The sequence below is a fragment of the Sorex fumeus genome, unplaced genomic scaffold (genome assembly GCF_029834395.1).
Source record: "Sorex fumeus unplaced genomic scaffold, SorFum_2.1 ptg000043l, whole genome shotgun sequence".
Lineage (NCBI taxonomy): Eukaryota > Metazoa > Chordata > Mammalia > Eulipotyphla > Soricidae > Sorex > Sorex fumeus.
The window spans coordinates 42,748,049-42,770,356 of NW_026606100.1; the positions used below are offsets into that span (position 1 = coordinate 42,748,049).

Here is a 22,308-nt window from a genome sequence, read left to right on the forward strand (position 1 = left end):
GGTCTGCTACCAGATCCCATCTGCACAAATGAGAAACTCTTTCTGAGCTGCCAGGAAGACCCTGGGCTGAGTCTTTCTGGCTGCAAAGGCTCTGGGTTGAGTCTTCTCTGAAAATCCCCACTTAGACAGAGTTGTCTTGCCCAAGACACTCCAATTTGCGGGGTAGAACCACAGTCAATGAAGAGAGAGCTGCAGCACAAAGGCCCAGCCCTGTTAGCTCATAGCAGGATAGCACTGACCACCAGCTCTCCAAAGTCCTTTACGAGGGGCTGGAGCAATAGCACAGCGGGTAGGGCGTTTGCCTTACACGCAGCCAACATGGTCGATCCAGGTTCGATTCCCAGCATCCCATATGGTCCCCCGAGCACCGCCAGGAGTAATTCCTGAGTGCATGAGCCAGGAGTAACCCCTGAGCATCGCCGGGTGTGACCCAAAAAGCAAAAAAAAAAAAAAAAAAACAAAGTCCTTTACGAAGCTCTGTTACAAAAGCATTGCTGCTCAGCCATTCCCTATGCTCAGTTCTCCCTGCAATCCAGAATCTAGGACAACCCCCCATCTTCTGCTCACAAATGCCAGTCTTTCTGTATGTTCCAGGAAATCCCACCCAAACCAACTGGGCCTCACTTTGCTGGAGGATGTGACTTATTTGCTAAACTCTGGGCACCTAGCCACATCAGTATTAAGAAAGCAGAGAATCTGGTAAAAGGGTGGGTGATGGGAAATCTTCAATTTCTGATACGTTACTTTATTTTCTTCCTGGTAAGTTCTTTGGTGGTCAGGGCATATAGCAAAATCACTACCCGAAGGCACGAGAGTCCAAGTGACAGATTAACAAGAATATCTAACTCAAAGTCAGACCCCTGTTCTGGAAAATTCATGGGAGAAGGGCTCTGTGAGGAGGTGAGCTTCTGTGCTCCACCCTGAAGATGGAGTCTGAGAAGTGGACCTTTCAGCATGTAGCACCCCAACATGGTTGCTTACCACACCCATGCCCTCTGTGTTGGGCATGGGACTTAAAGCTCTGAGCTTGGGAACTTACCTTTGCATTCTCATGGACCCAGGACATGGAATGATAGCTGCTTTATCCCTACTTGGCAGAGGAGGAAACTGAGGCCCAGATGGGGCTAGGCGACTTACCCAGATCAGACCACAGGGAGGTGGAAGAACTGTAACTCCACCTGCTCTGTTGCCAGCTCAAGCTGCCATTCCTAGGTGCACCTCTGAGCGGCCTCCCTCCCTGCCCCCACACAGAGGGAAGACCAAATACAGGTAACAAACACAGGTGGAGGGAAATAAATACAGGTGAAATAGGTTAGTCTGGACCTGGCTGGTAACCCATGCACCTCTACCCAGAGCCCCAAGTTTCCCACAGCAGAACGGGGGTGCTCTCTGGTGGCACGGAACCCAACATTAAGAAAATGTCCCCCAGGATACAGAGAACATCTAACCTCGCTGTAAGGAGATTAAGGTCTCTCCCAAAGGGGCAAGTTCCAACTCCCCAAAGAAGCACATCTGAGAGGAGTAACTGCCCTTTGACTTAAGAAATAAAAGATTTTCTTTCCAGAGAAGTCTCTCCTCCAGGGCTCAGGCAAAATGTTACTCAATTTCACTTTACTGTGATGATAAAACTTTAGAGAAACAAAAGACAGTACATGCGAGGGCTGTGTTATTACACAAAGAGCAAAGTATTCCCTTTGTTAGATTGAATTACGGGGAGGGTTACCTGTCAGGGAAATGCACTGGGATTAGAAATAGCAATGGCCAAATAACCAGGGTTCACTTCCTGTTGACACAGGAAGGAAAACTTTTGGTTAGTTTTTAGGCAATCTGTACACAAGGTTGAAAGTTCAGTTGTTCAATTAAGGCTGGACTGTAAGGAAAGGAGCCACCTCCATCACATGAATGACTCAGAGATTTGAGATGATTCATTTCCACTTTTTCCTCCCCTTCCCTTCCCTTCCCTTCCCTTCCCTTCCCTTCCCTTCCCTTCCCTTCCCTTCCCTTCCCTTCCCTTCCCTTCCCTTCCTTTCCCTTCTTTTCTCTCCCCTCCCCTGCACTCCCCTCCCCTCCCTCCCCTCCCCTACCCTCCCCTTCTCCTTCTCTCTTTTTTCCTCTTTACCTTCTTTTCTTATTTTCCTTTTCTTGACTTTTGGGGCATACCTGGTGGCATTGAGGGGGTTACTCTGAGTGTGTGCTCCAGCCCTTTGAGCCCTCTCCCTGGTCCTTTTTCCCATCTGTGCCAACTCTTAGAGCCTCAAGCACTGAACCTGAAAAACTTCCAACCCCTATGCCAGCCTAGCGGGCTCTTCTTAGCAATCAGATCCCCATTGCGACCTCATGCCAAACAGCATCCCACTTAGCTCCCACTGACCCCACAATCCCCTCCAGCCCCTCCTCGGGAGCCTATTCCACTCCCCGTTTCCTTACCACCTCCCTGTTCACACTTACCACCCACAGTACTGTGTGACTCGCTCACTGCCCTCCTCCAGGGAGCATGTGCTTCTCCAGAGTGAAATTTCTGTCTGCCTCCTCAGGAATGTTCTCTGTAGATCTTTGTGGGACACCTGAGGCATGTAGAAGGCTCACAAACAACCTGAGATGTTTAACATTTCACAAATGCTTCCATTTTGCATCTCTATCTTCCTTTCCCCCATGAGTTGGGGTGACAAAGTCGGTGTTTCTCAGCTATTCTTGGCTGTGGGCCCCTTCTGATCTTGCTTCCTTCCTGTGGCCTTGCTGTGCTATAGGTTGCTTCCACCTCATTTACATGATTTTCACCTGTGTCCCCCTTGGAATATCGTTGGGGCCCACAGGTCGGAAATCTCTACTCTAGGAGGTACAGGTTACCACAGTATCAATTGTCCCTTTAATAAAACAGTTACTCATTTACTTGCCCACTCAAAATATATTTATGGAGCACTTTACCTGGCCCAGGCTTCCAGGCCAGGTCAGAAAGGTGAGCTGAACCAAGCGAGTATGCAAGGTCAGAACCAGGCACGAAATAGGAAGGTCAGCCTGCGTTAGCCCGACCCTGGGAAAGCTAGCAGAAAGATCTGGGCTGGCTGCCATGGAGACGCCCTTGAGCTGAGACCCCAAAGGGTTAGTGACAAGGTGAGTTTGCAGGATGAACCTGCTCAAGAGTGATGAGAATTCAAGGGAAGAACAGTTAGGCTTGGACTAAGGACGACGGTGGACGTTCCCAAGAGTATTACCCTCTTTCTAGAAACAAAACAAAACACCGAAACAAAAAAGTTCAGTGACCTGTTCCCCAAGCCCGAAATCTCTCTTAGGAACCAAGAGGAAGCCTCTCCCAGTTGGACCAATTGTAGCCCAGGGGGCCAGAGCTGCCCTGGGTCGTTCCAGCGCCCCCTGGAGGCCAATAGTGTCCATGGGCTTAGTGAGGACCTTGGCTGCAAAAAGGAACCGATAATGAGCAGTGGGCACAGGTGGGTGGGGTGTGGTCCAGGAAGGAATGGAAGGCCGCCTCAGGTAAGATAGAGACAGCAGGGGGGGGGGGGGGGGATAAAGAAGACAGTGAAGGTCATGGAGGAGGTCAGTGTGTGTATGGTTGGGGGGGGGGGGGGGGAGGTTCTCATTCATGTTCCAAGGTCCCCAAGTAGTGGGGCATTGACTCCGCCTGGCTCGGAGCTACAGTGGGGAGGCGCTAGTGACCAGTCTGGGGGGTAGGGGGAAGGGGGAGTGTCTGAGCTGTCGGGCCCAGGTGCCTGCAGCCGTTGCACAGTCTCGGTTGGCGGGGCCTGGCTGTGGGATGCAGGCCGAGGGTTCCTGGAGCCCTTCCATAGCCGACCGCGGGCGGTCAGCTGTTCACAGGAACACGATGGTGCTGATTAGACAGATCAGCGGTGTCCAGGAGAGCCCTCACCTTAGAGAGCTGCATGCGCGGGAGCTGAGGAAGGAATCTAGAAAACCCTTGGCCCCAATTTGAGCATTATGATTCCCCTGACCCTGGATCAAAGAAAAATGCCAAAGAAAGGGGGGGGGGGAAAGAATGAAAAAGTAAAAACCTTATGTAATGAGATTTAAAAGAAAACTTTTGAAGCCAACAAGCAACCAAGGGCGATGCTTCAAAGGGCTCAGAATCAATGTTTGTCAATAGCAGTTTTGCATCTTTTAATTTATCTTTCATGAAATAAAGCGTGATGTTATTAGGAGCTGGTGCATGCCTTAAATCTGCTTTGAGATTTGATGAATCAGAACTCTATTAGCATTCTGTCCCAATCAGCAATGGTAGAGACCCGGGGAGCAATCTCCTTGTTCTCGAACTTTCTTCCTGTGGCCAGGACTCAAGTTAGCGACAACCATAAAGTCTCCCCCCAGGTTCTGCATCTCTGCCTCTTCCTTGGGAGATTCTGCCCAGAAAAGCAACTATGAATCATCCCAGCCACAAAGTTCCCATTTGTTTAATCAAGATAGTTGGTTTGCAAAACATTAAACAGTATTTGATGCCTAGTTAATAATTTGCATCCTCTCCATTCGTTCCTGAATCCTTAGCGACTGACTGCCCCCCTCCCGGCCCTGTCTCCTAAAAGCAAAGACCAGCAGATACTGTACTTGGGGCAAGACAACATTCCTCAGTCTGTGAAGATGCTGGCCCGAGCATCGCTTCTCCAAGTTGTTCTGCTGTTAACAGACCTGGCGGGAAAATCAGCCTTGGGGGTGAGTCTTCTTTTCAAATCCTGGGAGCTGAGGTGAGAAGGGCCACATCGCTGGGTGGGAGGGATGAGAAGCTGTAGCTGTGAAGGGCTGATGGGGCCAAGGGGAGCAGTTCCTAGTGTCCGGAGCTCATACATGCACAAGAGTGAATGCTCAGATGCATCAGACTTCTGGGACCATGCTGGGTTCCGACCGGGGAATCCTTTGCCAGAGATCCTGGCTATATACTGGCCAAGGTGGATTCATGTTGGGTAGAAGCCCTGTGCTTTAGACTTTTCTTGCAAGCCCTGTGAAAGGGACAGAGATGTGGACAGGAGCCGAGGGACCTGGTGCTACACAGGGGCAGGGGGTGTGAGCAGAGGCACTGGTCTGGCTGACCAGACATTTGGGAGAGACAAGCTATGGAAGTGTGGGGATTCCTTACTATCTTCTGTTAGGGTCCCAAGAACTGGTAAGGTCTCAGGGAACATGTGAGAAATGAAGCCTTCTGTAGGCCAGAAGGGAGGTGGCTGTAAGCCTGACTGTGGCTGTGGGAGTTGGGGCTTCTGGGGCCTCACTGGAGCTGTGGAATGTCAGGCGAGTAACGTCATCTCTACGTGCCTGTTTCCTCTGCTGCAAACCAAGAGAAATCCATCTGCCTCTGACAGGGTCGTCAACATGGTACGAGGCAATGCAGGGAGCTTTCTCTAAGTGTTAGTTAGCTCCTTGCCCTTGGCATTTGCAGAGGGAACACGATTTCTCTATGCAAAGTTGAAAATTGGCTCTTTTGTTGGTGAGGAGGAGGGGGTGGGCTTGAAGAATGACCGGGGATAAGGACAATTATAGCTTTCTTATCATCATCATTCTTATTATTACTATCATTAGTTCTGGCAATCAAATACAGGACCTCATTCAATGCAAGGCAGCATTCAACCATTCAACCACTGAGCCACATACCCAGCCATTTAATCTTATTAAATCCCTCCCTTCACCATGATCCCACCCACTCTAGGGTGTCTCCTGCAGGAAGCAGATTAAATTCCAAATTTTCTGTTGCGCGTGTGTTAGTAAGGACAGGCTCTCCTCTCTCCACCACCTCCCCCCATTCCTCTCTCGGCACACTGTTCTCAAACACCAGCCCAAGCGTCGTACTGAGTGGTCACAAAGCCCAGTTCTCAATGAGTGTTTTTATTTTCTCAAAAACGTCCTGCACAGAGGCTGCAATGATACACAATGACAGAAGTCCCCTATACCTTTTGATTGTTTCCTGGATGATTGGAACTGAGGTCCTGCTGGCATACCTTCAGAACAGAAGAGAGGTGACAGTTAGTTCCCATAGGACCCCAGAGAAGATATCAATGAGAGAGAATGAGATCCGGAAGTTGTGGATAAGGAGGGGAAATAATGCTGTCTGTCTGTCTTAAGTTCACAAAGGGTCATGGTCCTCTACCACCCCCCCCCAACTTGCCCCAAATTCCATGTTTGGGTGTTTTGTGTTGTTGGGTGTTTTTTGTTTTTGTTTTTTGGGTTTTTTTTTTTTTTTGCAAATCCTGGTGAATTTCTAAGGTTAATGATGAAATTATTAGTCAATCCTGGGATGAAAGAGAAAATGTGAGTCAGCCTTCAGGCAATGAGCTTAGCCAATTCCAAAGAGAGGACTTGGGGCTGGGCCACTCTCTCACCCCAGATGTGAACTAGACAGGTGGTCGGAGGGAGCCGCCACTCACAAGCCCACAGGGATGGAGGGGACAACTGGCTCAGATGCTTTTGGCAGGGGGGTCGGGTCGGGGTGTCATGGGCAGGGAGAAAGAGCCTCCCGGCCAGATGGGCTGGGCTACACCTCCCAGGGTGTGGAGCTACGAACAATAGCCACCTGCTCCTGTTTGGGGGGGGAAGTCCTGAGTTTTGGGCTGGGGGCTCTGTGGTTGGATCGGTTCAGCTCTGGGAAGGACCCTAGAAGTGTACCCTATTTGGTTCTTATTTTACTGATATCGGGGGCTGGAGCGATAGCACAGCGGTAGGGCGTTTGCCTTGCACGCAGTCGACATGGCCGACCCGAGTTCGATTCCTCCGCCCCTCTCGGAGAGCCCGGCAAGCTACCGAGAGTATCTCGTCCGCACGGCAGAGCCTGGCAAGCTACCTGTGACGTATTCGATATGCCAGACACAGTAACAACAAAGTCTCCAATGGAGACGTTACTGGGCCCGCTCGAGCAAATCGATGAACAATGGGAGGGCTTTTTTTTTACTTTACTGATATCAGCGGGACCACCTGGCTCCAAGGTCTGGGTCTGGGAGCAACCAACCTGAGTTCCTTTTTTTTTTTTCTATTTTCTTTTTTTGTTTGTTTGTTTGTTTTGGGGTCACACCCGGCAATACACAAGGGCTACTCCTGGCTCATGCACTCAGAAATTACTCCTGGTGGTGCTCAGGGGAGCATATGGAATGCTTGGAATTGAACCTGGGTCAGCCGCGTGCAAGGCAAATGCCCTACCCGCTGTGCTATTACTCCAGCTCCTAGGCTGAGTTCTTGAGCTCGGTTGGTGTTGATTTATCTGGGCCCAAGGCCCAGCCCAGGATTCACTTCTTTAGACCACAGAGCTGCAGGGCCTAGGGGTGGGGGGGGGGGGGGGGGAAGGAGTGTGCCCTGTCCGTGGTGGATGGAGTGTGATGGAGCGCCTGTGCCTGAAAGAAACAGCTGCTCACGGGACGGTGAGCATGGGAAACAAACCCAGTCTGTCCCCTGGGAGTCGGGCTGCCCTGCTGGCCTTCTGCTGTCCCCTAAAGCCTCCTTTTTCATTCAGTCACTATCCAGAGACACCTGGGTCTTCTGCAATTGAGGTTACTACCAAGAATCTACCAAGAATCCCCTCACCAAACACACATACTCACACACACTCACACACATGCTCACGCACACACTCATTCATACACATATACACACTCATACACTCACACTCACACACACATACACACTCTCACTCGTACACACACTCACACACACCAGGCCTGCCTGGTCTAGATGTGTCCCTTCTCACCTCTCAGCACAGAGCTTGTCCTCTGCACAGCCTCCCCCGTTTGGCCGAGGAGAACAAAATTAGACACGTTCACTGCCTGGCCGGTCAGGCTTGAATTCCACTGTTGTTCCCGTAACTGGGCTTTTTGAACCCTCGAGTCTCAACGTTGGCATCTCCCAGGCCCTGAGCCGCCAGCACGCTTGCTCACTCAGATCAGAGGTGGCCCGTGGCCGCGTGGGGGTCCTCCTTTCTGTTCACAGACCAAGTTTCTCCATTCTGCAAGTATAGTTGACCCCCAAAACACCTTTTTTTTTTGTAATGAGTTAGCAATGCTTGAAAATCAGAATTGTGCACATCAAAATAGAAACCTCCAGCGTTTCTGGAAAGTCTATTGTTCTGCTAACACCCACCCGCAAGCCTGCCTGGGCGCGAGGGAGAGAAAGGGGTTTCCGCTCCCATTGTAAGAAGCAGAGGCTCCTGATGCCACAGCCCTGACCTCTCTGCTGGTGATGTGCATGATCTGTTTGGTTCTACCTTGGGCTTGGAGAAAGAGAGAGAGAGAGAGAAAGAGAGAGAAAGACAGACAGTCCATTCATTGTTCAGAAACATCCAGGATGTTCAGGAATGAGCCCACTTTGGAAGCTCAGATACCCGGGTTTATGTCAGATCCAATCTGACCTCCAGATCTGTATGGCCCCTGCACCAAAGCAGGGGATCTTCGACCGAAGATCCCGGCTAACCTTTGCACAGTGGCGCTGCTCCTGTTTACCCCTGTCAGGCCCCAGAGAAACCTCCTCCCCCGCCTTGCTTCAGCCACACACAGTCTCGAGGCATGACAAGGCCAGACTTCCACTGCAACTTACGGGTTAAAAGCAAAACAAACCCTCATTCGAGGCCTCCTTCCCTCATTAGCTAAGACAGCGTCTGCGGGTATTTAGGGAAATCAGGTCGCGGGGAATTGCATGTGTCTATAGGCACAGATATATTTATATTTTAAATTCATTAGAATCCCCGTAAATGCTAAAGCCATTCTGCTCTCACCGAGAGACAGCACGGCAGAGATTCGGCAGCCGGGATTTTAAATAAAACATGCTTTTTCTTCATAATTAATATAACAAGGTTTCTTGGCTTGGGACTTGGCAAAGATCCCAGGGAATGTGGGGGGGGGGGGAGGGGAGTGGGAGTTGGCGTGTGGGTGGTGACCTGGCAAACCAGTTCTGGGAAGAGCTTGTGCCCAGTGCACCTTTCTCCCTTGCTCTGAGTCGCACTGCCCCAACCCAGCCAGCCAAACTCCCTGGCAAGGGCTGAAGATCACAGTGTGTCACTTACAGCAGCCACACGTGAACGGCCTCAAGTCAGGCCAGGCACTGTGTGCTGAGTGTTATTGTCTCTTTATTGCGGTGGGGTGCACTGACTGCCTCATCCCATAGACGAGATACTAGGACGTGACGGCCTGTGCCTGAGCTGGCAGCCTCGTGGGGCTGTGGGGAGCTGGGCTTGAAACTCAGGTCGATGCCAAGTTCCATTCTGGGAACTCTGCAGTCCACGGTTGCATTGTCAGACGTGATACCCCCACAAACAAGTGACTGCTGAGCGAAGTTTCAGAGGTAGGCTGACCCGTAGGCTGACTCCAACTTCAGTCGTACCTTCTGGTTCTTCTTTTCCACTCTGGAAGGATTCAGTTTTGCAGCTGAGCTCACCAATTACTTTGGTGTTCCCGGACTACAGCCATGAGTGAATCTGTCCTCAGAAATTTGACCCAAGCTCCAACTTTTTCTTTATACCTTTAAAATACGTACTTATCTATTCTATCTAAATAGATGGAGGCAGAGAGGGTGGTTCTGTGCTCAGGGATCATTCCTGGTGGTGCCGAGGATGGAACTGTACTGGCTTTCCAGCCCTGAATAGTTTTTTTTTTTTAAGGAAACCATTAGGACTATAAACAGAAACATCAAACAAAAATACAAAGCCATTGAATTGTCCCTGGGCAGGGTTATCAGGGTTAGAAGGAGCTACTAGCCTGAGGTCTAGGAGAGAACTCCAACCAGCATCCCCCATGTCCGTCTTTCTGTAAGTCCAGGAGGACTGCTGGTAACACTGGGACAGGAATGTCTGTTTGGAGGTTTAGCCCACCCCGGTCAGGTACCAATGTGCCCAGCTAAGGTCGTGTGTACTGGGGGGGAGGAGGGGCAGATGGGGGTATTCTATGATCCAAAGCACAGAAAACACAAGAGTGAGCAAATCGTCAGGGGATGAGATCAGGGGTGGACTCAGTTCCCCATAATGCAAAGTAACTTTTCTGAACCCCTGATCTATTCACTGAGGTTGGGAGGCCAAAGCCATTTACACAGGCATTGGTATCCAGACTAATTTCTGATCTCAGTCTCCTTAGTTCATTTCCCACATCTAGGTTTTTCAAAGTGCTCCTAAGAGCGTGACCACATCCAGAAGGTGCATCTCTGATTCTCTCCAATCTCCTTGGCCTGAATGGCCTCATATCTTCCCTCTTCCCTTTTCCTCACCAGGCCTCCCAGATCCAGAGCTCTGGGGTGTCCCATTTGCACCAAGTGCTTCTGAACAATCATAGTTTGCAAAGGCTGCACTTCCCCTAAACAACCAAATCCTCTATATAAGACAGAAGCTTGCATAAAGACAGTCACCTTTAATAAACTGGAGAAACCAAGGCACAGAGAAATATAGATATACGGCTTTGTGTATATATATAAATATTAAATATATAGATATAAATATATGGTTTTGTCTACATATGTATATATTTATATATTAAATGTGTAGATATATAAATATATGGTTATATATATATATAAAACCACAATTTTTTTTAAAAGCACCATGTGGTTTTGCATAAACATTCATCTGAGGATACATGTTTGCAGCAGGAGGTTGGAGTAGGAGGATGGCATGAATGTGCAGTGGGCAGCTGACTGGCCCTAGCAATTCTGTGCTCTGTTACCTTTGTGCCTTAGCTTGACCTGTGTTTCTGGTCCATCAGTGAGACCCTGCCTTGCGGAGATTGTGCTCCAATCCCTGGCCTGCTTTCAAGACCAGCAAAGGCAGCCTCTCACCGCTGTGGTGCAGACTTATATCTTAGCTAGTTAAGAGCAGAACAACTCTGCCCTGGTGGAGACATCTGGTCTACCACAAGATGATGGTGGCAATCCAAGTGTTGGGCTCCACTTGGTCCCAACCTTTCACTTCCGTTCATCCCCTTGCAGGTGCTAGTTTGTTCTGACCCCAAAGTACAGACTCAGTCCTTCATGTCCCCTCCACTCCTTCCCAGTCCTCTGGAAATGCTCTCCCTCAGCTAATCCCTGGAACTCACCAGCTCACATGTGCAGGAGCCTCTGCCTTTTTTGTTTTGTTACCCAGAAAGTCCAAGAGTTCTGAAGGGAAAGGCAGAACCTGAGATGATCATTAAAGAAGGAACAAATAGAAGAGGTCTCAATGATCTCTGCCTGCAAGGAGCTGGCATGCGAGTCAGTAAGACTTAGAGATTCAGGATTTCCCTTTGTTCCTTTTCTTTGCTTTCACATACCAACCTAAGCCTACAGGAATGCACAGCCTGAGCACCTTGCCAAGGTGTAGACCCCCTGGGGAACCCGAGAGTCCCAAGTCATGGCTCCATGGCTGAATGTAGAACAGCAAGTCAGCAGAAGGATCCAGAGGGTCTCTCTGAGCCCCTTGCAGTGTGTCTACCTTCCACCAGGAGCAGCTTCCTGAGCACGGAGAGGAGGGTGGTAGAATGAGGAGCAGTGCTCACATGCCGGGACAGCTGTGCAGCGTCAGGAAAGGCTGTGCTGGGAAAAGCAGGGGGCGGTGGCTGACCCGCCTTTGAATCTGGGTGGAGGATATGCTTGGTGCTGGCCATCAAGGTGTAGCTGACGCTGGAGCCGATTTTCATGGCCTTCCAGGCAGCTCCTGGGAGCTAGTGGTCCTGAGTCCTGTCAGGCTTGGTTAGTCTGCTCAGGTCCTTCACAGGACTTTCTAAGAGTGCCCCGAGTCTCAGAGGAGCAAGGAGCCCTCCCAGCTCCTCAATCCTTTGCCCCAACCCTTCTGGATCAAGGCAAGCCTGCCCTATGGGAGGTGGGAATCAGAGCAGCCAAGATGAGACCCCAGATTCTGAGGCACGGTTGCTCCATCAGTAACCAAGAAGCCAGACAGAGGCACGGAGAACATTTCACACACTCTCGGACCCCCATCAATTCTAGGGAAATGTGACCTGTGCTCATAGGCCCCCTTCTTTTGGAGTCTGCAAGCCTCAGAGTAAAGGGTTCTGTCTATTTCTGGGAGTGGAGGGAAGGAGGGGTGGAGGCAGGGTGTGGAGTCACACCTGGCTGTGTTCAGGGATCACTCCTGGCGGTGCTTGGAGGACCATGCAGGGTGTCTCAGAGGGAACCTGGGTCTGCTGCATACATGGCAAGAGTGCCACCTGCTATGCGATCTATTTCTCCTGCACGTGGGTAAGGAGTGCTTGGGACATTCCCTGGCTGGTCTGGGGGACGCTGAGAGGCAATAATGCCCATCCAGATTCTCCTCCAGGTGCGAATCAAGGATCCAGACTGGCTCATATAACCCGCGACTGGCCTGTCCTTTTTCCATTGCGCCCCACCCCTCACCCCCACTGCCCCCTTGCAAGTCTCCAGGCTGGCATTTGACCAACAGCCACTTTCCATCTCTCCACTTCGGATCCTTTGGGTGCTCCGGAGGACCCCTCGACCTTCCCAAAACGCGGGGCTGAAAGGTGTGTGTGGGGGGGGAGGGGGGGCGTGGAGACGGGAGCACCTGCCTGACTCCCAGAGGGGTGGTGGGATCAGAAGCCCCCCACCACACACACACACACACACACACACACACACACACACACACACACACACACACACAAACACCTGGCCCACCCCAGCCCAGAAGGCGGCTGTTTTACCTGAGTTTCCTCTGAGCTCGGGTTCCTGGGAAGGGCGCGAGCGCCACCTGCTGGCTGCCTGCCGCGCAGCACCTACTGTCCGCGCGCTGAAGTTCAAGCCAGGATAAGGCCCAAGGTCCGTTCCTAGAAGGACAAGTTGATCCACTTTATCCATGCGGCCCCTGCTCCCCCCGAAGAACGTTCCCTGAAGCTCCCGGTTGAGAGGGCTGCCATAGATTGTCAGGAATTGTCCTCAATGCTGAGCTCAATTAGGAGAATTCCGCAGGCATGTGTCAGGGTGGGCAGGAAGGGACCTCCAGGAGGGCACAGGGAGCAGCAAAGGCAGACAGAGACGACTGGCTGTCACGAGGCTGACACGTGTCCTCGTGCTTCTCTCACGGTCCATCCTTGGGATCTCCTTGGCACTCACATCTGGAGATGCCCACCCCATATTCCCAGGTCCTGTCATACTCGGGAACCCCAACCTGCCCTTCTTCTGCCAACCCTCCGCCCTCCACTCTGCCCACCCTGGTCTCCTCTCCTGCAGAAACAGGCAGGGACCCCTGGGACAACTGAACTGGCACAGGCTACCAATGGTCTCTGTCTGTGTCTGCGTGCCTCTCCCCTTCCCTCCATGTCTCTTGCATTTGTCAAGTGGAGGGAAAGGAGCAAAGAGTCAGCCTTCACTCAGCACCTTGCAATCGTGGCTCTGCAGGCTGCCCTGTAGGGCTGTTTGAGGCCCCCCTCAAGGCTGCAGCAGAGCCTCTCCCAAGGGTCAGGCCTTTTCCTGCACAGCCGCAGGCCATGAGTGTGCTCAAGAAATCCAACTCCGAACCAAGACTCCCTCATACAATCGTATTCCAATCTCCCGCATGGACTAGGAACGGCCTTTGCAAAGGTCTTGGCTATCATTGAGTCTAGCTCAGACACTGCAGGGTTCGGGCAGGTCTCTGGCTAATGAAACACCCCCTGGCCTTTGTTATCTTTCCTGAGGGGCCATTTTCACAGGGTCCAATGGTGAACATCATGGCATCATGATGGCATCATGGTTTGGACCTGCTCTGCTCCTCATGGGTAGATTCAGGACAAGTTTTTTTTTGGTTCAGAACACTTGATGATTGGGCCAGGAAAGGAGTTCATGAGGCAGAGAAAAATGTTTTGCATGAAGAGGCCCCCAGAACTGTGTGACTCCCCACACCCAGCATTTCTGAGGGTGAGAGACCCCTGAGCTCTGCTAGGTGTGGCGCTTAGTGGGCAATCACATCTGTAGCACTACACTGTCCTCCTGTTGTTCATAGATTTGCTCGAGCGGGCCCAGTAACGTCTCCATTGGAGACTTTGTTGTTACTGTGTTTGGCATATCGAATAAGTCACAGGGAGCTTGCCAGGCTCTGCCGTGCAGGCGAGATACTCTCGGTAGCTTGCCGGGCTCTCCGAGAGGGTCGGAGGAATCGAACCTGGCTCAGCCGGTCCAGCTGCAAGCAAGCCAAATGCCCTACCGCTGTGCTATTGCTCCTAACCACTGAACCCAAATATTGAAAGACAGAGCCTAATTGGTTAAATATGGTCAGGATTGGACTTGGAGCTCACTGAACATGATGCGGGAGGCCAAGTAGAACCCCAATAAGGCTGTCCATCATGCCAGGATGCATTCTTCCTTGGCTGATTTAGCATCTGAGTGATACCCGAAGTGCTAAGCAGGCCCATGTTAAACAGAATGAAACTTCTACAGAGGGCAGTGAAAGGAAACGTACCCAGAAGTCCAGATCCATATGGACTCTGAGAAAATGCAAACTGGCAAGCTCAACTTTGGGACCAACAGGACTCCAAGGGGATGTCCCAGGTGCCAGAATGCTTGTTTTCTGAGTCAGAAGCCCACAAACTAAACCTGCGAATCACCAGACAGGGAAGGAAGTGTTTAGTACTACACAGTCTCTGTCACAACCTCTCCTCCACTGCTGCACAAAAACAGCCCTTCCCACTACATAGCTAAGTTGTGGGGGGGGGGGGGGGGAGGTTGCCTGGGAGGGGCAAGTTCCAATAAAGCTTTATTGACAAAAATCACAACTACTGTGCTTGACCTTAAGCAGACTTTGAGGTCTTGATGTCAAGGGCCTGATTTGCTGACCCCAGATTTAAGCAAAGGAAACAAAATATTCCAGATATGAGATGAGTAAAAACTAAGTTCTGCATTCTAAAAACACAAGAGACTATTCATCTCAGTACTTATTCAACTGAACTTCTGGAGGAAGTTCTGGAGGTCCACATGCCCAGCACGACACACAGGGAGGATAAAGTATCAGGGTGTAGACAGTCTTTTCTGGGGGACTGAGCCTGGTGGGAGGGCCCCAGAATATGCCCATCTAAACCCCATGCTGCTGGAAGGCCGGGGGGTGGGGTGGGTAGGAGGTGTGTGTGTGTGGGGGGGGGGGTCAGAGGAAACGGGGAGGGGGAATTACACAAACAGATGGTCTAGGAAGGTGACACAATGGGAGTTGAGTGACAGTCACCAGCGAGAGCTGACTGGGCAGCAGGAACAGAAGTGCAGTGACCCTGCAGAGTCCCCACTTCCGGGACGGGTGATTGGTCAGGGGCTCGGCAGGAAGTACAGGACGAACAGGGAGGAGATTGATAGGACAGGACAGATCCGCATTTTGCATTTGCTTTTGTTTTGTTGGCAGGGAGGCTCAGCTTACAGTGCTCAGGGGCATCTTCCGGTACTCAGGGGTCGGCTAAGACCTGGGGTCTGATGCCAGGCTTCCCGTGAGCACCTGGGCCTGGGTGCCATGTTTCCTTCAGAACAACAGGAAGTCAGGGGACTGTGCTGAGCCTCGGTCCCCTCCCAGCCCTGTCCCCAGAGGGAGCAGGAGTCCGCAGCCTCTCACAGCTGTGCCACCCCAGTTTGCTCATCCCGAGAGAGGCTGAGAAGAGGATTCTTTGGAGGCTGGTTGTGGCCGGGGATGCAGCAGTGTGTGCCTGAGCAGATAGGAGGTGCCCACCCACATCATCCTAGGATTAGCCCTGAGCAGCCATATCCCAAACCATCCCAGGATGCAGACTTGAGGGTGGTGCTGGGGGACGGTACTACCACTCGAGTCCATGCCCACCCGCCCTCCAACCCTAGGCCCGGTAATAGATTCAGGTGTGCCAGTGCCCTGGGTGAGCGCTAGGAGTTCCGGGGAGCTTGGGGAGGCCTGACTGGCCCACTCATCCTTGCTCTATTTCTGTCTTCCAGTTCTCTATGAGGTCCCTTCTCCAGGACCCAGATCCAGGTGAGTGACCGATGGCTCTCACAAGCCAGGGGAGTGTGCAGGCGGGTGACCCAGACTCCCACCAGCCTCAGGCCACACTGGAAAAGCAGAAAGTGGCCCCTGCCTGGCAGAATTGGAACAGCCTCAGGGTTCAGGTGCTTCAAAACTATCCCAGGGGCCTTTGAGAATTTCTTCCCAGAAAAGTGGGACTCCTGGGACCCACACGCCAGTGGACCCGACTTCAAGGTGCCTGTGGACACCCCTGGTGCCCAGTGCCAGGACCTCCAGGGGAAGGGGCTGATGCAGGAAAATGCTTTAATTTCATGGAGGAGGAAGTGGAGGATTCAGGAGGGGAGAGACTCATCCAGGTGACATAGCCTGTTGGCAGCTGAGACAGACACAAAGGCCAAGGCGAAGTAAGGCAGTGATTGGTCCTGTGAGGGCCTCCCCCTGTCCCTTCTCCCTTTCTGGGTGCCTCCTCCTTCGGAGGCTCCCTCTGCTGTCCTGAGACCCAAAGGACAAAATGCCACTTCCTGTCCCACTTGCTTCTGGGGGCCCCCCCACATGCCACGGGAAGCCGCTGGAACTGGTCACTCCATGAGGAAGGAGGTGGACAGGCAGACAGGGACGCCGCAGTCACACCCAACCCTCAGTAAGTATATCTGGGGCACAGGGGGTGATACCTGGGCCAGGATCAGCGCCAAGACCCTTCAAGGGGCCTGTGCCCACCTAGGACACAAGGCTGGACCTGGTCCCCATGGAGCCCTCTGGAGAGAACGCAGAGGCCTGACCACTGAGTGTGGGGAGGTCTGTGCTTTCCTCCAAAGCAGCATCCACTGACCTACGATTGAGATCCTTGGAGAAACCGCTGTGTAGTGTCCACTGGCCACCCCCACATCCGCCTAGGGAGTCCTTCCCTGCTGCCCCCTGCCCACCTTCCCTGAAAACTGTGAAAACACTGAAGAAGGGGCCACTGTGTCCCGGGGTCCAAGAGACAGAGCCTTGCAACGTGGGTGGCCCAGAGGCAGGAACAGGGCCCAGAAGACTCCAAGGACCTCTCTCTCTGCAAGTGTCCAGAAAGCCGCCTTCATCTGAGTCCACAAGAAGAAAATAAGAAGCATCTTTGCCTCCAGACTGGTGCCACCGGCCACTCTTGCCTCTACTGTGAAGGGCTTCTGCAATGGCCTTCATCTGTGACACCCTGGGGTTGTGCAGGGAACAGCTCCCGCGACTGAGCAGATGCCCTCCAGAGACCCCGGCTTCACCGCATCCACCAGGCTTTTCAGGAAATAAAGCAACCAGAAGGTGTAGGTCAGAGTTTCTGAAAACAGGAAGAGTCTGACTAGGAGGACCGTCCACATATCTGAACGAGAGGTAATGAGTTCCTCATCACCGGGGGCATTTAAGCACAGGACAAGAACACATTTAGCAAGAGAAGATGTTGGATTTCACAGAAGAGATTCCTGGCTCTGCTGAGAGGCAAGGACAATAACCCAAGGGTTAAAGCTCATGCCTTGCAGGTGATTCTGTCCCTGGCACCACTGATGGTACCCAAGTATGTCTGGGTGCAGGCCTGGATTACCCCTAGCACTGTTGGAATGGCCTGGGTAATCCCAGCACGGCAAGAGCCAGCAGCACTGAAGTGCTGGGCCCTCACTTTTTCTGTAAACCTGGTTGGGTGCGAATCGCTAGGAGGTGTGCAGAGCCTCCTAACCACCCCCTGGGAGCAATGCCCCTCACCCCGAAAGAAAAGAGAGCTTTGCCAAGATCATATGAGAGCTCAGTTGGTAGACCAGGGTGCTCTGCTCACCTCTGACTGGTGAACCAAGTCGGAGATAAGGCAGGGCACTCGGCAAAGAGTAGGTGAGGCTTTTCCAAACACCCATTTGTGCCTGAGTATATCTCACACAGGATAGGTGGGATGGGGTGGGGGGAGGGTGGGCAACCGTGGCTTTGATGGAACCTGTCAGCCGCCGGCCTGCTGAGACCAGCTCTGTGCCCCGATCCAGGGCCAAGCTGCAGCTCTAACTGGGCTTGCCGGGACAGTGCGCGCCAGGGGGCCCTGCCACAGGCCCAGAGAGTGACCGAGAAAGTGGCCATCAAACAGCAGTGAGCAAGTGACGCAGCAGCCCGCGGGCCTGCTTCAAAGCCGCCTGAGCCCTGCACAGCCGCACGGGCTGAGTCTGTCCGTCAGCTGTCCACCACCTGCCAGCCAGGGCTCCTCTGAGCCTGCAGTGCCAGCCGGTGCGTCAGCATCAAATCCAGGCCGGCGGGGTGGGGGGCTGCAGGGGACGCCCCCGGAGGAGCCCTCTGTGCCAGGGCGATGAAGGAGGCCCACAGGCTGGCATTTCTGGGATTTCTGGTCTGCCCCCACACATCTGGTGAGCTCTTTAACCGGAGCAACTGCAAAGCTCAGTCCTGGAATGGGAGAGGCTCTGGGTCAGGACTGCAGTGAGCCTGGAAGCCGGTGCTGAGAGATTTATGGATGCTGGCTGCTTCCTGGAAGCAGGAATCATTGCGGAGTTTGACAAGATGCCCCAAAGGCTACGGGGCATGGGGAAGATCTGGTGGGCCTGGAGTGAGGTTGCACGGGGCGGGGGTCCTTGGTATCTCCTTCTGCCTTACTGCTTCCTTCTCTGGGGAACTTGAATAACTGGGATGGCAGTGGTGGCTCCTGTGATTCAGCACATGTCTGGCAGGCAGAAGGCCCCAAGTTCGATGCCCCACATTGCAAGGCCCCAAGCACCGCTGTTTGTAACAACCATGAGTGCAATTAAAGGAGACCAGAGAGAGAGAACAGTGGGTAAGTTCTCTATCCCGCATGTAGCCAACCTCTGTGTGATTCCCTCACACCACAGAGGATACCCTGAGCATTGCCGGGGTGACCCTTGAGCGTACAAAGTCCAGGGTGAGCCATGAGCACTACAATGTGTGACTCAAAAAACAACAATAACAATGATGATAATTGTTATTAATAATTAATAAAATATTAATTAGTATATTAATAATAATAGTTAAGTGTTATTGTTGTTGTTATTATTATTATGGCTTAGAATTAAAGGGCTGGAGTGATAGCACAGCAGTGGGGCATCTGCCTTGCACACAACCAGCCCGGCCGAGCCGGGTTCGATTCCTCCGCCCCTCTCGGAAAGCCCGGCAAGCTACCGAGAGTACCTTGCCCGCATGGCAAAAGCCTGGCAAGCTACCCATGATGTATTCAATATGCCACACACAGTAACAACAAGTCTCATGATGGAGACGTTACTGGGCCCACTTGAGAAAATCAATGAACAGCAGGAGGACAGTGACAGTGACAGAGTTAAAGGAGAGCATGAAACCCTTTGTTTAGCCTAGAGTCTAATGCATAGCAAATGCTCAGTACACAATAACCCAGAATTAGGTTTCCCCATTCTTCCCATCAGTTTCATCTGTTGAATAGACAGATTCACAGTGTCTTTAGACCGACCATGAAATATTCCAACCCCTCCCTCTTCTTTCCCCCCAGCTTTTCCTTCTGGGGCCTAGGCAAGTCTCAGTTGTCTTCCTGGGCTTTGGAGCTCCCTGTGTGAGTCTGCAATCACTCCCTCTCTATGCAGGAAAGCACCTGGACACATTGCCAGACTCCTCTGAGATGTCCAGGCATTTCCCTCCTCAGATGCCCGGGATGCTGATTGCACATCCCTTTCTCTCCCAGAGCCAGTTTCCTCTGCTCAGCACCAAGTGCCTGCTGTGTGCTGGCTTATCAGAAGCAAGAGGCACCTGGCCCCAAGGGGGATCCTTTCTCTCTCAACACCAAGCTGAACTGTACCTAAAGCTCAGCGTGGAGCCTGGGGGTAGGAAGAGAAGAGAGATAGACTTGCCCTTCCTCTTAAGAAACCAACTCTCGGGGCTGGAGCAATAGCACAGCGGGTAGGGCGTTTGCCTTGCAAGCAGTCGACCTAGGTTCAATTCCCAGCATCCCAAATGGTCCCCTGAGCACTGCCAGGATAATTCCTGAGTGCATGAACCAGGAGTAACTCCTGTGCATCACCGGGTGTGACCCAAAAAGAAAAAAAAAGAAAAAAACCAACTCTCTGGCTGGAGAAACAAATTCTACAGGTCCAGTTATAACCAACCCCAGGAAGAGATGCTACCCCAGACCCACCCAAGAAACTGAACTCAACTTGGGCCACTGAAGAATGTTCTAGTATCAGAAATGCCTATCCTGCTGGTTAGCCACTATCAATGTACTCCTAGGGGTCCACTTGTTAATCACTGCACAATATAACTGCCCAGCAGCTTAAACCTCTAGCCATGTATTTAGATCCCAAATCTTTGGGTTAGCTTAGGTTTGCCTGAGTATTGCTTCTGGTCTGGAATAAGCCTCCTTGATCTTGTTTTACTTGTTTGTGGTTTGAGGGTCAAACTTGGCAGTGTTCACCCATGAACCCACCAGGTGGTGCTGGAAATCCAAGCTGGGCCTCCCACATACAAAGCATGCACGTAGCCCCTTGAGCTGTCTCTGTGGCCCGGGGCTCACTGATCGCGGTTGGGCCTCCTCCTGTGCTCACCGTCAGTCAATGGCCTGGGCTTTCTCCTAGCTCTGAGGTCCTGTGGAGCATCCAAAGGCCTGCTGTGGTCTGTGTGTTCCCTGTCCTCTTGGAGAATGGGCCCAGCTGCCCAGGAAAAAGGGGAGAGGAAAGGTTCACAATGTCTGGGGTCCAGGCTGGGAGCTAGGACTCCATCTTTTTCATCTCATGCCACTAGCCAAAGCAGGTCCTAGAGACCAATCCAGACCCCAAAAGTAGAGAACGGGCTCTGTCTCTCAATGGAAGGTCTCATCCCAGAGGTGTAGCTTCCAGAATGGGTGAAGAATGGGCACCATCTTCCCCTGCTCTTTCTCAGACCACCCGATTCTGAGGTGGAATTGGAGGCCCCTGGGTCTCATGTTGGCCAAGCTGACTGCCACACCCTCCCTTTCTCTTCTCTTTCCTTGTCCAGCCTCTGTATCCCACCTGTACTGGAGACTTTTGGGAGAACAAAGGTCTCCTCCCACTCCCTCTTTGGTCTAACTCGCCACAATCCCCATTAAAAGCAATGCCCCTAGTCGTAGAGTTGGACCCATAGCTGTCATCACCAATAGGGTTAAATACTGACTGAGTACCGAAGACAAAAGGAGCTTTCAATCTGAGATGGAGAAACCTTCCTAGTCAGTGCTCCTGAACAGCACCTCAAATCTGGTGCCCCCCAAATGGGATGGATCTGGGTGACTTCCTTGCTCAGACTTCCAAGTGCCTGGCTCCTGGTGACCCCGGGGCATGGGGTGACTTCTCCTTCAGCTGGCCCTGCCAACATGAGCACCTTGTCTTGCTCGGCTGGAGTCTGAACCACAGACTTTTATTCTCTCTTTGGCTTCTCAGAGACGTGAGCAGATCTGCTGGCAGAGCCGGATTTAAGTAAAAAATTCTTCACCACCTGGAAAAACCATATCACAGCAGCTGTGGCAAACCTCCCCCATCTCAAATCTCTACAACGAAAAGATTCTTTGGTTGTTGTTGTTGTTGTTGATTTGTTTGGGCCATGCCTGGCCTTGCTCTGGGCTTACTCCTGGTTCTGCCTTCAGGAATCACTCATGGTGTGGCTCAGGGGACCATATGGAGTGCTGGGGGTTGAATCCAGGTCAGCCATGTGCAAGACGAGAGAGCCCTACCCATTGTACTACCCCTATATGCCTACTGCACAATTCTTAATGGCTTAGCTGATTCATCCGTCTGACCCTGGGAGAAATTTTCAGGAGTCATCTGAAGGCACTTATCTCTAAAAACCTGTTGGGAAAACAAAAACAAGCTGTCCAAAGCAATATTAAATAAAAGATGGGACCCGCTCGTTACCAAAGCCCATTGTCTCTCCCAAATGTCAGTTTGAAATCTTTCATGTCAAACTCAGACAAATATTTTTTTTCCACCCGGCACCCTTTCCCTCTCCGTCCCTGCTTTATCATTGCTAGATGGAAAGAGACTTTATTTGCTCCACGAAGACAATGGCCTTATCTTCCACTTGGATCCTCATCCCTGGAATGGCGGCCTCCTCTGGGAGCATTTTCAGAGTGAGGAACAGCAGCTCGGGAGAAATAATGAGCAAGCAAAGGGAGTCTTGACTTGACACTGTGATAAATGAGGTGAAACTTTGCCAAGGAACCAGAGTTGGCGTATTCAGAAAGGAAATAAAAAGATTGCTCCGTTTTAATGGGAAATATAAAACAGGCATTGTGCAAAAGTCGACTTTTCAAAAGCCAATGAGATAAAGACTATAAGGGAATAACTGAGAGTAAGATAATGTGGTTGATAATCAGGCTGAGGTAAGTGCCCTCAGCTGAGCCATCAGCTGGCTGGCAGGAAGCCCTTTCAAGTTTGCTATCTGCATTTGCTCCTGCCTCATTATCATAGGCATCTCTGGACCAACCGCTCCTTCCGGCTCCCGGCAGGCTT

The 22,308-nt window shown here is 51.9% G+C and overlaps 1 protein-coding gene across 1 annotated transcript in view; it reads left to right on the forward strand.

Annotated features, from left to right (window-relative positions):
• Window positions 1-4,513: 4,513 nt before the first annotated feature.
• The window catches only part of HABP2 (hyaluronan binding protein 2), a 33,721-nt gene continuing 15,926 nt past the window's right edge, over window positions 4,514-22,308 (forward strand). Inside the window, exons 1-2 of the mRNA XM_056120659.1 lie at window positions 4,514-4,677; window positions 15,826-15,862. Coding sequence (XP_055976634.1) covers window positions 4,606-4,677; window positions 15,826-15,862 — 109 coding nt within the window. The 5' untranslated portion in view covers window positions 4,514-4,605. The remainder of the gene's footprint in view (window positions 4,678-15,825; window positions 15,863-22,308) is intronic.